We start from the raw sequence: 16,766 nt of genomic DNA on the forward strand, positions 1-16,766 counted from the left end.
TAAGACTTTCTAGATGATTCTTGAATCCAAGGATTAGCAAACTCTTTAAGTGTCTATCACCACTGGCAGTGCAGGATTGCAGGATGCTCTGAAGGCCAGTGGCATGCACACTTGAGAAGGAAATAGAGTGAAAATGAGGTGGAGAAAGAAAGAAAAGAGAAAGGGAAAAGTAAGAAATACATTGTGTGGCGTCTTGGGTATGGTAGGAAGGACACTGGATTATTTCAATAAATGCTGAAAGGGAATTTGATAAAAGTCAGTGTCCATTTCTAATAACTCAGTGTATAGTTTCTTGTAGCTGCTGTAACAAATTACTGAAAACTTGGTTGCTTAAAACAACAGAAATTTATTCTTTCACATTTGCGGAGGCCAGAAGTCTGAAATCGAGGTGTTGGCAGATCAGCTTCCCTCCAGAGGCTCTGGGGGGAATCCATTCCTTGCTTCTTCTAGCTTCTGGGAGGTGCTGGCATTCCTTAGTATCCCTCAGATTGTGGCTACATCACTCCAGTCTCAGCCACCGTCTTCACATCTCCTTTTCCTCTGTGTGTAATCTCCCTTTGCCTCTCTGTTACAAGAACACTTGTGATGGCATTTTGGGCCTCACTGGATAATCCAGGATAATCTCCTCATCTCAAAATCCTTAATTTAACACATCTACAAAAACTTTACTATGGTAACATTCACAAATTCCAAGGATTAAGATATGGACATATCTTGGGGAGCCATTATCAGCCTGCTTACTAAGATATGAATAGCTATATACTTCTTCTATGCTGAATTCAAAACCAAGATAATTTAAGGTGAAAAGCTAGAAAGAGTTCTGTTTAAGTCAGGATCAAGTGATGATGTCTGCAATGACCATGAATATTTAATAATTTTTGGACGTGACAGCCAATGAACTTATACAAGAGGACTTTATAAGAGGTATAAATATTAAAAAGATGTGTAAAATTAATGGAGAAACAAATGGAGAGATTAACAGGTGGTATTGGGACAACTATCTAGCCATGTGGGGAAGAGGAAAGAATGTTTTTGCCTTATAAAAGTGAGTGGCCATAAAGGAGTGTAAAAATTTAAAATTTTGTATAATCAAAAGGGGGAAAAAACCCCCAAGCGTATGGACGTGCTCATGCATGTGCGTGTGTGTGTGTGTGTGTGTGTGTGTGTGTGTGTGTGTGTTGCAGCACAAGCTGCAAAAGGAGCAGTGTCTTCTCTTACAAATAAAACAATAATAACCTAATATGAAAATGAGCGAATAGCTTAAACAGGCAGTTCATAGAAAAATAAATACAGATGTCAGTAGACATATAAAAAATACTCAGCTTCATTAAATATTTTACAATGTGATTGAAAACAATGAGACACCCTTGTTTCTTATCAAATTGACAAAGATTAAAAAGTTTGGTGAATACCAAGTGTTATTGAGGGATTATTCATTCATTTATTCATTTCTTCCTTTTTCCATTAAGAGTTTAAGATAGCTTACTAGGATGCTTAAAATTCAGCAATTTAACATAAATTAAAAGTAAGTGAGACCACCTGTGAAGTAGTCATGCCAAACGAAAGAGTCAAGTTTGAGTCTGTTCGAGCTATAACTAACAGAGGAATGTGTGAATCAACAACAAGGGGCAGGAGAGCAGAATCCAGTGGGAAACTTCATAGGACAAATGACCAGATTTCTTTGACGAAACAGTTGCGTGGGGCAGGGGTGGATGACAAGAGATGGAGGGAGAGCTTATGAGATTAAAAGGGACCTAAGAAACTTTACAATGAATCATAAAACCTGGACCTAATTTTGATCCTGATTCAAACACACTGTAATTTAAAAATATTTGAGATATTTAGGAGACCATTAGAATTTCGTACACTGAGTAGATATTAAGAAATTACTTGTTTACATGTGATAAAGATATTGTGGTTGTTTTCTTTAAATAGTCAATTTCTCTTTGAGATATTTGATAAAATATTTATGGATGAAATGATTTGATATCTGGGAAAGCAGATGGGATATAGATGAAATAAAATTGGCCATGTGTTGATATTTGTTGAAGCTGTGGAATGGGTACATAGGAGTTGATTATAACAATTTTGTTTACTCTGTCATATATTTAAGATGTTCCATAAAAAATGTTATTAAAAGGGTAGGTAAGGGGGGGGCCCAGTGGCATAGCGGTTAAGTTCATGCGCTCCGCTTCGGCGGCCTGGGGTTCACAGATTTGGATCCCTGGGCGCGGACCTACGCACTGCTCATCAAGCCATGCTGTGGCAGCATCCCACATACGAAAAATAGAGGAAGATGGGCACGGATGTTAGCCCAGGGCCAATCTTCCTCAGCAAAAAGAGGAAGATTGGCAACGAATGTTAGCTCAGGGCCGATCTTCCTCACCAAAAATAAAATAAAATAAAAATAAAAGAGTCGGTAAGAGAAACAAAATGGAGCCACGAAATAGAGCCACAAAAACACTGACTCCAAAATGAATATGAATATGAATTCCAGCTGGGCCCTGAGCTTTGTAGCTATCAGCCCGAGGAAGGAAACACATAGAGAAACATTCACATCATCCATAGAAGAGATTGATCAATTATACAGGAGAAGCCAATTCTTCTTGTTATTAATAACACATTTTTTCCCTAAAAGTCTTGATAAAGAGGGCATTATGTAAGGTAATGAAAAATGTCCTTACAACGATGAATTTTAGAGGCTCTTTTAAAGGTGTATCTCAACATGGGTCAATGGCGTCACGGTAGAATGCAGGTCAATAAAAGAAATTTGATGAAGCTGGGAGAAAGGCAGAATAGACTGTACTGGTGCCACTCTAATAAGGGATACAGATGAAGAATTTTCCTGTGTATTTCTTTGCATCTCTTAGTCTTCAAGCAGCTGGTTGAATCAAAGTTCCTACCCTGTAGTTTTCCTTGGCTAGAAGGGAGGTGGTCACAGTGCTATTAAAATTGTGATCTTGAACCAGAGGGAAAAAAGAATCCACTTCTCCCAAGAAAAAAATTCAGCCCTCTTACTCACTATCCCTCTCTTTTAACTATTAAAAGAGAGTTTTCTGTGATTCAGTGGTTATTTAAGAAAATTTTTGGAAAATTTCAAACTTATTCAAAGGTAGACAGTATAATGAACTGCCATATATCCATCACTCAACTTTGACAATTACCGACTTGTGGCTAATCTTATTTCATCTATATCTCCATTACCCCCACTATATTATTTTGAGCAAATCCTAAAATCATATTATTTTATTTGGAGACATTTCAGTATTTATCTCTAAAATATGAGCGCTATTTTTGAACCTAACCAAAACTAAGTGTGCATTTTGAAAAGATAAAACACATCACTAAAATTCTTTGCAACCTGTTGCCATGTTTTTATTTTAAAGTGGTATTTTAAACACCCTTATGACTACATTTCCTTTTGATAAAGACTCATGAATGAAGCAGCGTACAAATGAGGAAGAAGAGGAGCACAGACAGTGGGGATTCCCCTCCTAACCACTGCCCGCCTCCTACCTTCGCTCTGGGCCCAGACCACAACTAGAGAGCGTTGGCTGTGATTTGCTTTTAGGTTGTTTCAAGAGCACATAGTCAGCACCAAATTGTTGACATGACAAAACACACTTCAGCTCTACCAGGACTAAAAAAAGAGCTTCAGTCACCTGAAGCTGTAAGAAAACCCTTCTGAGTGCTTTCTTTCTTTGAAAGTAGGACCATTTCCAAATGAGTTGGTGGTACTGCTCCTCACATGCTGGCTTAGTCTCCTTTGACACATCCAGCAATTCTTGGTGTCCTTCCCTGATTCTTCATTTGCATCTCATCCTCTCAGAATGTTCTTGCCTTAGCTGCCTTCCATTCTCGTACACTTATTGTTTCCCTGCCTCTCTCATTCAGCTTTCTACTTTTCTGTTTGTCACTCCCAGATCTACCTATTTTTTTTCCCCAAACTCTCTCTTAAGAAGCTCCATTTAAAATCTGTCCCATGTCCCTCCAGCATCTTGTACTTAACACATCTGAATTGGAACTCATTATCTGCCTTCTACCACCACCCGCCCCAATTGGCCTGACTTTCCTCTTTCACTTAATTTCATTTAGGTGTGGAAAAGCCAGGTTACTACTACTACCACTACGCTCCTGATCTTCTCCACCTCTTATCCAGTAGATTACCAGAGCCTCGAAATTTTGCCTCTGTAAAATTTAAGCGGCTTATTTATTAGCTGGATTGCTGTGGTCCCTGCCTCTGATTCCTTGGATCTAATGCTCACTCTGTACTTGGGTAAGGCATGGGGTGTGGCTTTGAAGAGCTTGCACTCTAGTGCAAGAGATGAGTGAGCAGATGGGTTCAGTCAATCAGTGTAGGAAGGGAGACATTAAAGATGTGTTCAGAGTATATGACCGCACAGATGAGGGGCGTTTAGTGCATGTTTTTTGTGGAAGGCTTCCTGGAGGAGAGCATGCTTGAGCTGAGTGTGGAAGTTGACCAGCGGAGACAGGTGATAAGAACATTCCAGAGAAAATATGAGCAAAGACTTGGAAGCTTAGAATACCAAGAGGTGACTATGTGGGTTTATCTGTGTGTGTGTGTGTCTGTGTGTATGTCTGTGTGTGTACCACAGTTTCAAAACATTCTGCAGGTATTAGATTAATCCTGTTACTTTATTTTTTTGAAATGTAGATGACATGGCATGACACTCCTCTACTGAAAAACATAGATGACTTCTCTTCTTAAATCTGAAATTTAAAAATTATTAGTTATAGCCCTTTAGTCTTTGGCTCCATTCTACCCTTTCAGCCTTCTCTCTACTACTGTCCTTCACTTTGTCCAAAGTAGACAACTCACAGTTCTTTGAAGATACCACAGTGCCTTCTCACCACCATTGGGAGCTTCTCCTCATTCTACTTGGAATGTCACTATTGCCTTCCCAAGTTCTGATTGTCAAAATCCTACCCATTATTTTTAAAAAACTTTTTATTATGGAAACATTAAATATATAAAAGAAGACATAATAGTATGATGAACCCTCATATCCTACCAATTATCAAAGGACCACCTAAAATACCACCTCCTCTGTGAGACCATTTTTTAATATCCCCAGCCTGATTTCCTCTCTCCTGCTTTGAGCCTCCTGTGTATTCATGGTGCGATACTTGGACTGTACACTACACATACTCTCTGATATTACAGGAACTGGTTTTTCTTATCCTCTGTCTCTTTCAAAGCAGAATTTGTAGCTTAATGAGGGTTTTTTTCCTTGCAATGTCTACTTTGGTGAATTATTGACAGTTTCAGCTCAAAGGTATAGATAGCCCAATAAGGAGCTTCATTTGGAATTTAATTCTTACTAGCCAGAAAGAACTGGTTGGTGATGGGGGAAGTGATAGGAACCTGGGGGAAAGTGACAGTTATCATAAAGAGAAAAAAGAGACACTTTACTTGGACATATACTTGACAAGGAGTTCTTGACCCTGGATGAGATCTTCAATCACTTGTGGAGCTTTTAAAAAAATATGTGGTACAGCCACTTTGGAAGACAGTTTGGCCGTTTCTTACAAAACTAACATACTCTTACCATATGATCCAGCAATCACGTTCCTTGGTGTTTACCCAAAAGTGTTGAAAACTTATGTCCACACAAAAACCTGCACACAGGTATTTATAGCAGCTTGACTCATAATTGCCAAAATTGGAAGCAACCAAAATGTCCTTCAGTAGGTGAATGGGTAAATAAACTATGGTACATCAGACAATGGAATATTATTTAGTGCTAAAAAGAAATGCACTATCAAGCCATGAAAAGACATGGAGGAACCTTAAATGCATATCACTAAGTAGAAGAAGTCAATCTGAAAAGGCTATATTCTATGTAATTCCTACTATATGACATTCTGGAAAAGGCAAAACTATGGAGACAGTAAAAAGATCAGTGGTTGCCAGGGGTTGGGGGGAGGAAGGGATGAATAGGTGGAGCACAGAAGATTTTTAGGGCAGTAAAAATATACTCTGTATGATACCATAATGATGGATATATGTCATTATACATTTATCCAAACCCACAGAACGTACACCACCAAGAGTGAACCGTAATGTAAACTATGGCTTTTGGGTGATAATGATAAGTCTGTGTAGGTTCATCAATTGTAACAAAGGTACCACTGTGATGGGGGATGTTGAGAATGGGGAAGGCTATGTATGTGTGGGGGTGGGGAGTATATGGGAAATCTCTGTACCTTCCCCTCAATTTTACTCTGAATCTAAAACTGCTGTAAAAAAGTGAAGTCCTTTATTAAAAAAATATGGATTCTGAGGCCTCACTCCCAAGAGATCCTGAGTCTATAGAGCTGGAATAATTCCCATAGTCAGTGGGAAGCAAGAGAATATGGTTCAAGATTGATGAGCTGTTTGAAGAATGTAATTTTCACATAAATAACACAAGAGAGGAAGAACAGAGGAAGACATCTGAAGAAATAAGCTGCCCATAGAGGCGACATTTTGTTTAGCTCGTATTTTAAAAATATAAGCACAAACATGGAAGGGAGAAAAGAAACTAATGTTTATTGACAATCTACTGTATGCTAGACCCTACTAGACTTCTTCACATATGTTGTGCCTGTTGAGTCTCTCAGTGACTTGAGTCTCTCATCTCCAGCTTGTAGGTGTGGTAACTGAGTTTAAGAAACATTCACGGGGTTTGCCCGGTGGTGTAATGGTTAAGTTCCACACGTTCTGCTTTGGCGGCCCTGGGTTCACAGGTTTGGTTCCTGGGTGTGGATCTACACGCTGCTCATCAAGCCATGCTGTGGTGGCATCCCACATACAAAATAGAGGAAGATTGGCACAGATATTAGCTCAGGGACAATCTTCCTCACCAAAAAAAAAAAGAAAATTTGCACGGTGACAGTGTCTTATTGATGCTTAAGTTTGTACTATTTCTACTCCATTCTGTTTTGTTTTTGTTTTTAATTTTGAAGGCCTCAATACTAATGTTCAAAACAGTCCAGAAAAAGAACAACAAATGTTCAGTCAACAAATACTTACGAACTGCAGGCACTAGGCAAAATCGCTGCTGTCATGGAACTTAGATGGGGAAGGTAGATAATAAAAGTAAGTCATAGGTACATGCAAAAATAGATAAATAGATGCAAAAATAAAGTAATTTGAGATTGGGAGAAAAGGTATGAGGAATATAAATGGAAGCCAGTCATGGAGATTTTTTTTAGACAAAGTGGACATTTTAAACTAAAATGTTAGAGATTCGGACAAGCAGCATTGAGCTCAACTTGTGTGCGAGAGGCCAGAATGTGATAGCTGGCACGTGTGGACAGTGATCCTTAAGGAGTGCTCAGGAAGGTCTGAAAAGGCTCTGTGGGGTGTGTGGTAAGTGAGCTCAATTTGGAAGGTTGAATTCCCGTCCACAAAGTGCTAGAGCTTTCTAGGCAGAGGGAACACACAGGTAAAGGCAGGCTCTCAGGAGATTCACCTGCCTCCTTGAAATCAAAATGACTGCCGATTTTAGAATGAGCTTTGGGGCTGGCCCTGTGGCTTAGCGGTTAAGTGTGCGCGCTCCGCTACTGGCGGCCCGGGTTCGGATCCCGGGCAAGCACCGACGCACCGCTTCTCCGGCCATGCTGAGGCCACGTCCCACATACGGCAACTAGAAGGATGTGCAGCTATGACATACAACTATCTACTGGGGCTTTGGGGGGGAGAAAAAAGGAGGAGGATTGGCAATAGATGTTAGCTCAGAGTCAGTCTTCCTCAGCAAATGGAGGAGGATTAGCATGGATGTTAGCTCAGGGCTGATCTTCCTCACAAAAAAAAAAAAAAAAAAAGAATGAGCTTTGCAGCTTTCCTTCTCTAAATTTTGTGTAATTCCAAAGAAATTTGGCATACCAGTTGCAGTCTCAGTGGTGGGTGAGATACGGTGGTTTGGGGGAATGGAAGCGTCTGTGTCCACTTTCATAACACTGTTGTAAAGCTGACTCCCTGCACTCTCTTCCCTCTGCCCTGCTCCGTTAGTTGCTTTGCATCTGATCATTGCAATTTAATAACATTTAATGACACTTCCCTGCCAATTTTAGTGCCAGCTAACCTTGGCAGTTAAGCCCAGATGCATGTATTAAGGAGGGGACAGCCAAGGCCTCCAGGTTGGGAGTTACTTGGCTGGAAATCCCATTCCCATTGGGAAATAGATTTTTAAAATAAATTTGGCACTGGAAGCAGTGCCATCCTTTTGTAAAGCTGTGTCAATAATTGTAAACCCTCACAGTCATGTCCCCCCCACCCTCGGCCAAGCTGACAAATATTCAGGTGTCAGCATATCCTCTTGATGCCACCTTCTGTTGACCCTGTGGGATTCGCTTGCTGTTTGGGTTGGCGCTGGAGCACAATCTTCTGTTTTATGTAAGAAAGCACATGAGAGAAGTCCTTTGTGCTTTGCCTCTCCGAGTGGGTGCTGAGCAAGAGGTCTTGTGTACCCCATCATTTTCAGTACGGTCAGAGCTAGTGAACATTTCTGTGGCCTGGTAAATGTTTTCTAACTATTGGCAAGGTTTTTCTTTTCTTTTTTTTTTTTTTACCCAGTGCCATTTTGCTCCATGCTGGGATCATAATGACCCAGCTTTGGTTTAAGATGAATTTTGAAAATATGTGTACGTGGTGGGACTAAAGGATTTTCAGAGAAAACGAGCATGCGTGTGACACTGGCTGATGAAATATAGTGCCACATATGCTCAGTCAGGCCGGGGAGGTTTACCCTTGGCAGATTGTACCAATAAGAAGGCAAAGCTGGTTGAGATCTGCAGAAATCTACTGAATGCTCTCCTCTGAGAAGGCTTGTTACTAGCATGTGACATAATACAGATCCTATTTTCTGATATATTTTTCATTTTTGCTTTAGAATGTCAAGGGAAAAGGCTGTTTAACATAGCTGGCCACTTGGCTTTATTATTCATATTGCTCCCTCTCATTAATTTTTTTAAACACAGTGTTAAATGTTAGCGTCAGGTGTTGGCAGCCGTGCTGGAGGGAACAGATTGCTTTGAAATAAACACAGCTGGAAACTGACCACATATTGTTTTTCTTTCTTTTAAGAAATGAAAGAGGCATTTATAGAAAAGCTGGGGAATGCTGCCTGTCCAGGATTACTCTATAGATTTATTCCTCTGAGTCTGGTTAATGATTAATGTCCCGCCTTGGTGTCCAAATGGACCACTTCCCTTCCTCCCTTCCTGAAGTTGCAGTTCCCTGGGAACAATGAACTTGCAGAGCTTTGCTGCAATCCGCACTTGAGGAGGGGGTGGAGTCTGTTCAGTTCTGTTTCTGCTGAAGTGTGGTCTTCCCAGCTAAGCAAAGAATGCTTTCAGTGGGGTTTTCTGCTAGCCCTCCTTGCAGCCTTGTAAACCTCATCAGAGTCAATTTGCCTGGCCTCTTGCTGCGCTACTCTTTCAGTGATGGCACGTAAGTGAATTATGGAATGTTGGTGTGTGTATTTGTGATTTTCGTTTTCTTTGATCTACTTTTAAAAATGAAGGCAGGGTATTTTCTAACTGTGTAATTCAACTAGGTTTTGTGTTTTTCTTGCTGCTGTCAGAAGAGAACCAGGGGCCTTCTTTTTCACGCCTCGAAGGCTTTATTGTTATTTTGGTCATTAATTCCTTTAGTCTCTGTGCCAAAAGGTTTCTCTCTCTTTCTCTCTTGTACTATTTCTTTGTATAGACGTTTTGATGATTTGTTGAATTATAGTGTAATAATTGATTGTTGTTAATGAATTGCTAATAATTAATTGCTATGGTATAATAATTCATTGCTACGTTAAAGTTTTTCAAAGGAGGTTTTCTCTATAAATAGCTATTTCTCTTGACATCTATCTTGAAAAAGCTGAGTTAGCAAGAAAGCTTGTAGAAGAGAGAGATCTAGGAATTTAGAGTAACTTTTGCTTAAATGGCAACCGGGGGGCCTTTTTCACAGGCAAATTATATTTTCCTTTCCTTTCCTTTTGTTTTATCTGAGAGAATTATAGGGTCATATCTGTTGGGATTACCTGAGTTACCTGTCACCTGTATTGGAATATGTGTGTAGTTATCTGGACAAGTTGAATTTGTCATTCATTCCTTACTAGAGTATCTCATTTAAATTGGCATTCCCTATCTATTTGACTGAGGCCCATGGATGGGAATTGTTGGAATTAGGCTATATATCTATTTGGATTCTTGCACTCAGATCCCCCACTTCACATTGTTCCTGGCACGTAGTACAGCTCTATGTATTGTCAATAACTAACTTAGTAACGTGCGAAATGGCCACCTGAGCTCCGGGAGTAGGAAAGTAAATGGTGAGTTTTGACTCATAAAATGTATAGATGAGCCCAAATGAGGAGAGAATTGAGAAAACCTGTTATAAAGAAGGTAAAAGGCTTTCTCTATGTTGATTGCTGCCAAGCATATTTTTTCCTGGCTTTATACGACTTGGCAGAATTGATCTAGATTTTGGATTTTGAATGCATGAAAAAAAAGACTCAGTTATACGTTATATTGGGCTACGATAATATGGCCAGTTCTGTTCATGATTTCTTAAATGACTTATTTTTTAATGAGACCATACAGATTCTTTTTCTAAATGATTATAATTAACAGCTACTCAAGGTATCTCAGTGCCCTTTCACGTTATCTCATTTGATTCTCACATCAGTCCAATAAGGCCCGTATTGATGTTACTTCCCCATTTTACAACTGAGGATATCGAGCGTCAGATGAAAAGTGACTCTGGAGGTCACTTGGTGAGTGGAGAAACCAGATGTAAGCTGTTTTTTTAAAAAACTCAAAATCCTGTACTCCTTCAACCTACTGTCTCTGGTCATCTCTAAACTTCTTCCATTGTAGAACAGAGAAAGAACTCCGACCTGGGTGTCCGGAGACCTGGATTCTCATTTTGACTGGGTCATAGCTGGTTCTGTGATGCTGAGCAATCACGGAAGTCTTTGGATGTCATTTTCCTGCAAGGAGGTCACATTGTTTGATTTCTTAAGTTTCTTCGCAGCTTTGGAATTTCTCGCCAGGGCCTTGCCTGGGATTGTCAGCTCTGTAGTGCTCATCGGCAGTATAGAGAAGAGGGGAGAAAGATGTGGCCATTCCATCCAGCTCTGCTTTGGTTTCCCCTGCCAAGCACCAAGAGACACAGGATCTCTTTCGATGAGGAAAAATCCCAGGTCCTTAACAAGACTCTTTTCTCTGATCCGCTTCGTGAGCTGGCATTTCCCAGTCTGTTCTTTTTTACTCATCAACAAAAGTATTTGAGCCACACTCTCTTGTGGTTTCAGTGCAGGAGTGAACACATCAGTTACATTCCCATTTGGCCCCCAAAGAAGCGATAACCTCCTTGCATGAGCCCATCTGTTATCTTAATCCTTTTTGAAACAGGACAAATGTAAATAAATGTTACTCCATCCCTCTCTTAGGTGGTTCAGCTTATGGCAGTTGGTTGAGAATGGGCAGGGCAGAACAGTGGCGAGTATTTTTTATTCTGCCTCCAGGGCTAACTCTATCAGTTGTTCAGAGATCAATTTAGACAATTGTGGGATACTGAGATAAGGGTGACTACATTTGACTGACATTAAAAAGAAAAAAAACTATAACCAACACCATCTACCATTACCATTGTTATGTACGAGAAAGAACAAAGAAGTTGGAATGACAACTCTCAGTAGGGAGAAAAGGGCAGGTCTTCCTAGATAAAGAGAGTTGGCCTTCTTCTACTGACATTTTTACCTGGACTAGTGAAAAACCTCATCCATGACCACAGTCTGCATTTGGGAAGCTCTGCTCAGCCTAGTGCTTGGGTGCTTGTCACAGACTTCCTGGTGGGAAGAGTTCTGAATGGGGAGATGAGATCTACATTCCCAGATCAGCCCTTTTCTTCTGCCGCAGTCTCTGCCCCTGAGCTCGTTCTGTGATTTAGACCTTAACTTTGTCCTTACGTCTTTCCCCATAGGCAAGAAGCGAAACCCTGGCCTTAAAATTCCAAAAGAAGCATTTGAACAACCTCAGACCAGTTCCACGTAAGTTGGCAAGATCATCATCTTAATCCAAACACTTGTACTTTACGGATGTCCAGGGAATGGGGGTTCATTCTTTGGACTGGTGAGCAATACCTTGACTATGGAAATAGTTGTTACAAAGAGGAGTCCTTTAAAGGGGGAAGCCATGTGCTTATTGTTCTAAGACTTGAAATAATCACACTCGGTCAGTCGGTCTATATTGAATGGGTAACTTTGAACTCAGTGTCTCACATTACTGGTTGGCTGAAAATGGAGTGTCACAAATGCGTTTGGCAGATGGCGTCCTATGTATGTCCAGAAAGGTCCATGGATGTGGATTTTTTGCCTTTTCCATATAGAGTTGAGCAAACAAGCAAATCCCTGTGAGAGCCGCTACTATAAAACTTCGGTTGAGACGGAAGGATGGTATTTGGTGAGGACTCAGCATCCTGACACCTCGATCCCATCCCATATAAACAGAAGGCAAAATGAAGTAAAGGAACACTTTGTTTATTAGCTGAGGCTTTGGTCCAAATCCCTAAGTGAGCTCAAGTCCCAGTGAGGCAGGACACCCTCTCCCTCAGCCTCCCTCTTGTTTCTTTGTCTCTCTGTGGAGTGGGGAGGGTAACTCCATCCAGCTGAAGGTATGATCGCCTATCAAAGCATATGCATGGAAGGAATGGAAATTCCAAGGAAAAGAAATCACAGCGGAGGTACTAGAGAGGCAGAGCAAGTACAAAGGGAGACCATTCCAATGGAAGCTTGAGTTTTTAAGGCTTTTGCTCATCTCTACAAAAGTGCCTTCCTTTGTAAAGATTTCTGACTTTAACCCTGATTCATCCTATCAGAAAGTGCACCCCCTGGTGTTGGAATATGCTAGTAAAAATGCTCATGTCACTTAAGATTTTGCCAGGGACATTGGTCATTGCATTCCGTGCATCAATATAAAAAACTTTCCACTGAAGAACCTCTAAGAACAGAGCAGAGTGGAAGGCGATTCCTCAGGGTTCTGGACTGTAGCTCAAGGGCCAAACTCAGGTTAGACTGTTCCTCTCGTGAGGATCTGCAGGAGGACGTTCTTTCCATGTCTATATCAAGATTTGTAGTTTTTGGTCCCTCTGGTTGTTTTTTCCCTGTGGACCCAGGAACTGTGTAATTAGTAACTTTTCCTCTATGATTGGTTTCTCAAGAGCTTAGAGTCAAATATGTGGCTTCCCTATACTACCTGTATAGGACTTGATGGGATACACTTTAAAATTTTTTTATTTTGAGGTATTTGTAAATTCACAGGAGGTTGCAAAGAAACGTACAAGGAAGTCTCATGTATCCTTCCCCTAGCTCATGTCCTCCTCCTTGATGTTAACATCTTACACAACTCTAGTACATTATCAAAACCAAGAAGGTGGCATTGGTGCAAACCATAGAGCTTATTCAGATTACACCAGCGATACAAACACTCATTTGTGTGTATGCAATTTTATCACATGTGTAGCCTTGTATAACCACTACCATAATCAAGATATTCGACTGTATCAACACTACAAGACTCTTTTGTGTTACTCCCTTATAGCCACACCCACCTCTAACCCCTGTCCCTGTTATCCCTAATCCCTGGCAACCATTAATCTCTTCTCCATCTCCGTTTTGTTATTTCATGATTCTTATATAAATGGATCATGCATCTCCTTTTTGAGATTGGCTTTTTCAATTCACCATAACTTCCCTGAGGTTCATTCAAGTCGTTGCACGTATCAATAGTTCATTCCTTGTCATTGCTGAGTACCATTCCATGGTATGGATATACCACAGTTTGTTTAACTCTTTAACTTTGAAGGAGATATAACTAGTTTCCAGTTTTGGGCTATTGTGAATAAAGCTGCTATGAACATTCATGTACAAGTTCCTCCATGAAAATAAGCCTTAATTTCCCTGGGATATATGTGTCTAATAGTGCAATTGCTCGGTCATTTGGTAAGTTCATTTTTAGTTTTAAAAGAACTGCAAAAGTATTTTCCAGGGTGATTGTACGATTGTAATTTTACATTCTTACCAACATGTATGAATGATTCAGTTTTCTCTGCATCCCCGCCAACATTATCACTATTTTCATTTTAGCCATTCTGATAGATGTATAGTGATATATCAGTGTAGTTTTAATTTTCATTTCTCTAATGGCTAATGATGTTGAATATTTTTAGGTATTTATTTTCCATCCATACACCTTCTCTGGCAAAATGTCCATCTATGCACGTCTCTGCCTATTTTCTAATTAGATTAGTTTTTTTTTTTTTAATGTTGAGTTTTGGGAGTCCTTTATATATTCTAGACACAAGGAGTTTGTCAGATATGTGATTTAAAAACATCTTCTCTCAATCTGTAATTGGTCTTTTCGTCCTGTCATTTTGGTGAAGTCCGATCTATCAATTTTTCCTCCTATGGATCATGCTTTTGGTGAGAAGTTTTAGAACCCTTTGCCTAGTCACAGGTCCTAAAGATTTTCTCCTATGTTCTTTTCTAGAAGTTTTATAGTTGTACATTTTAGATTTAAGTCCATGATACATTTTGAGTTGAATTTTTGTACAAGGTGTGAGATTTATGTTGAGCTTTATTTTTTGCAAATGGATTTCCAGTTGCTCCAGCATCATTTTGTTGAAAAGGCTATCCTGCCTCCATTGAATTGCTTTTGCTCTTTTGTCAAATATTGATTAGCATATTTGTTTGGATCTGTTTCTGAGTTCTCTGTTTTGTTGATCTATGTGTCTACCCTCTGCCCATATCACACTGTCTTGATTACTGTAGCTTTACAGTAAGCTTGAACATTGGGAAAAATGATTCCTCCCATGTTGTTCTCCTTTTTCAAAATTATTTTGGCTATTCTATGGCTTTTTTCTTTTCATATAAGTTTTAGAATAAGCTTGTCTATATCTTCAAATAAACTTCAAATAGACTCTTTACTACATTGAGTCTTCCAATCCATGAATATGGTAGATTTCTCCAAGTATTTAGATTTTCTTTGATTTCTTTCAATAATATTGTATACTTTTCATCATACAGATTGTCTGCGTTAGGTTTTGGTAAGACTTGTCCCTATGTATTTCTTTTTTTTTTTGGAGCAATTGTAAATGGTATTCCATTTTTGATTTTAGTTTCCACTTGTTCATTGTCAGTGTATAGAAACGCAATCGATTTTTCTGTGTTGATCTTGTATCCTGTGACTAAACTCACTTAGTAGTTCTCGGAGCTTTTTTGTAGATTCCTTAGAGATTTCTGTGTAGACAGTCATGCCTTCCACAAATAGAGACAGTTTTATTTCTTCCTTTCCAAACTGTATTTTTTTGCTTTATTTCAGTGGCAAGAATGTCCAGTACTATGTTAAATAAGACTGGTAAGAGCAGACAACCTTGCTTTGTTCTTAGAGGGAAAGCATTCAATCTTTTATCATTAAGCATGTTAGGTTTTGTAGATGCTGTTTATGATGTTGAAAAAGTTCCCCTCTAGTCATAGTGTACTGAGAGTTTTTATCATGAATATGTGTTGAATTTTGTTGAATGCTTTTTTGTGCATCAGTTTATGATCAGATTTTTCTTCTTTGTACTGTTGATATGGATTATATTGATTGATTTGTAAATATTAAACTATCCTTGCATACCCAAAATAAATCCCACTTGGTTGTGGTATATATTTTTTCAATACACTGTTGAATTCAGTCTGCTAAAATTTTGTTGAGGATTTTTGTGTTTAAGTTCATGAGAGAGGTTAGTCTGTAGTGGTTTTTTTTTTTGGTGTGTGCCATTATTTTCTGGTTTTGGTATTAAGGTAATACTGACCTCATAAATGAGTTGGTAAGAGTTCCTTTTTATTTTTCTGGTAGACATTGTATAAAATTGGTGTTAATTCTTTTTTTTAATGTTTGCTAAAATTCTCCATTAAAACAAAATGAGCCTGGACATTTCTTTCTCCGAAGCTTTTTAATTACAAACTCAATTTCTTTAATAGTTGTAGGACTATTCAGATGGTCTGTTTCATCGTGGCTAAGTTTTGGTAGTTTGTGGTTTTCAAGGAATTAGTCTATTTCTTCTAAGTTGTCGAGTTTAACTAGAGTAAAGTTGTTCATAGTATTTCCTGATTATCCTTTTAATGGCTGCAGGCTATGTTCTGATATATCCTGTTTTTTTTCCTGATATTGGTAATTTATGTCTTCTCTCTTGTTTTCTGTGTCAATCTTACTAGAGGTTTATCAATTTTATTGATTTTTTTAAGAGCCAACTTTGTTTTCTTTGTTTTCCTGTTTTCAATTTTATTGATTTCTGCTCTTATGTTTATTATTTCCTTTGGGATACATTCTTATATCAACCTTCCAGCTGTCTTACGTTCCTTTCCTTTAAATTTTGATTCTTCACCTTTCTAATTTATATTAATTTTCTGTATTTATGAATTTTTGCAAGCCACTGTAAATCCTTTCTTGGTATAAACAAATGAATAAAAACTTATACAAGGACAAACTTAGTTTCTGTGTTGTCTTTCCCTTATGTGGTAGAATAAACTTTGAGTTTGCTTTTCTTTTTCACTGTGTAAAGGCAAGAGCATCACTTCATTATTGTAGACTATACCACTTTAGCTCATGGAGAGGCTTATTATTATTATGATTTTAATACTGAGGCTTAAATTTATACTCCTAAAGAAGTAGCTTCCACATTTTGTGTTTTTCTTGGCAATTTTTTGAGGTTGGCTTGG

General features: G+C 38.9%; 1 protein-coding gene across 3 annotated transcripts in view; it reads left to right on the plus strand.

The window, feature by feature from the left end:
* The window catches only part of MAP2K6 (mitogen-activated protein kinase kinase 6), a 118,605-nt gene that overhangs the window by 63,003 nt on the left and 38,836 nt on the right, over nucleotides 1-16,766 (plus strand). For 2 of the 3 annotated variants that reach the window (XM_004432700.3, XM_087441489.1), the window contains exon 2: nucleotides 11,987-12,053. In XM_004432700.3, the coding sequence (XP_004432757.1) occupies nucleotides 11,987-12,053 (67 nt within the window). Of the gene's footprint in view, nucleotides 1-9,406; nucleotides 9,458-11,986; nucleotides 12,054-16,766 lie in introns of those variants that run through there. The other variant, XM_014789197.2, reaches the window with a different exon arrangement.

Source organism: Ceratotherium simum, chromosome 16 (assembly GCF_057802395.1).
Source record: "Ceratotherium simum simum isolate JZ-2026a chromosome 16, ASM5780239v1, whole genome shotgun sequence".
NCBI lineage: Eukaryota > Metazoa > Chordata > Mammalia > Perissodactyla > Rhinocerotidae > Ceratotherium > Ceratotherium simum.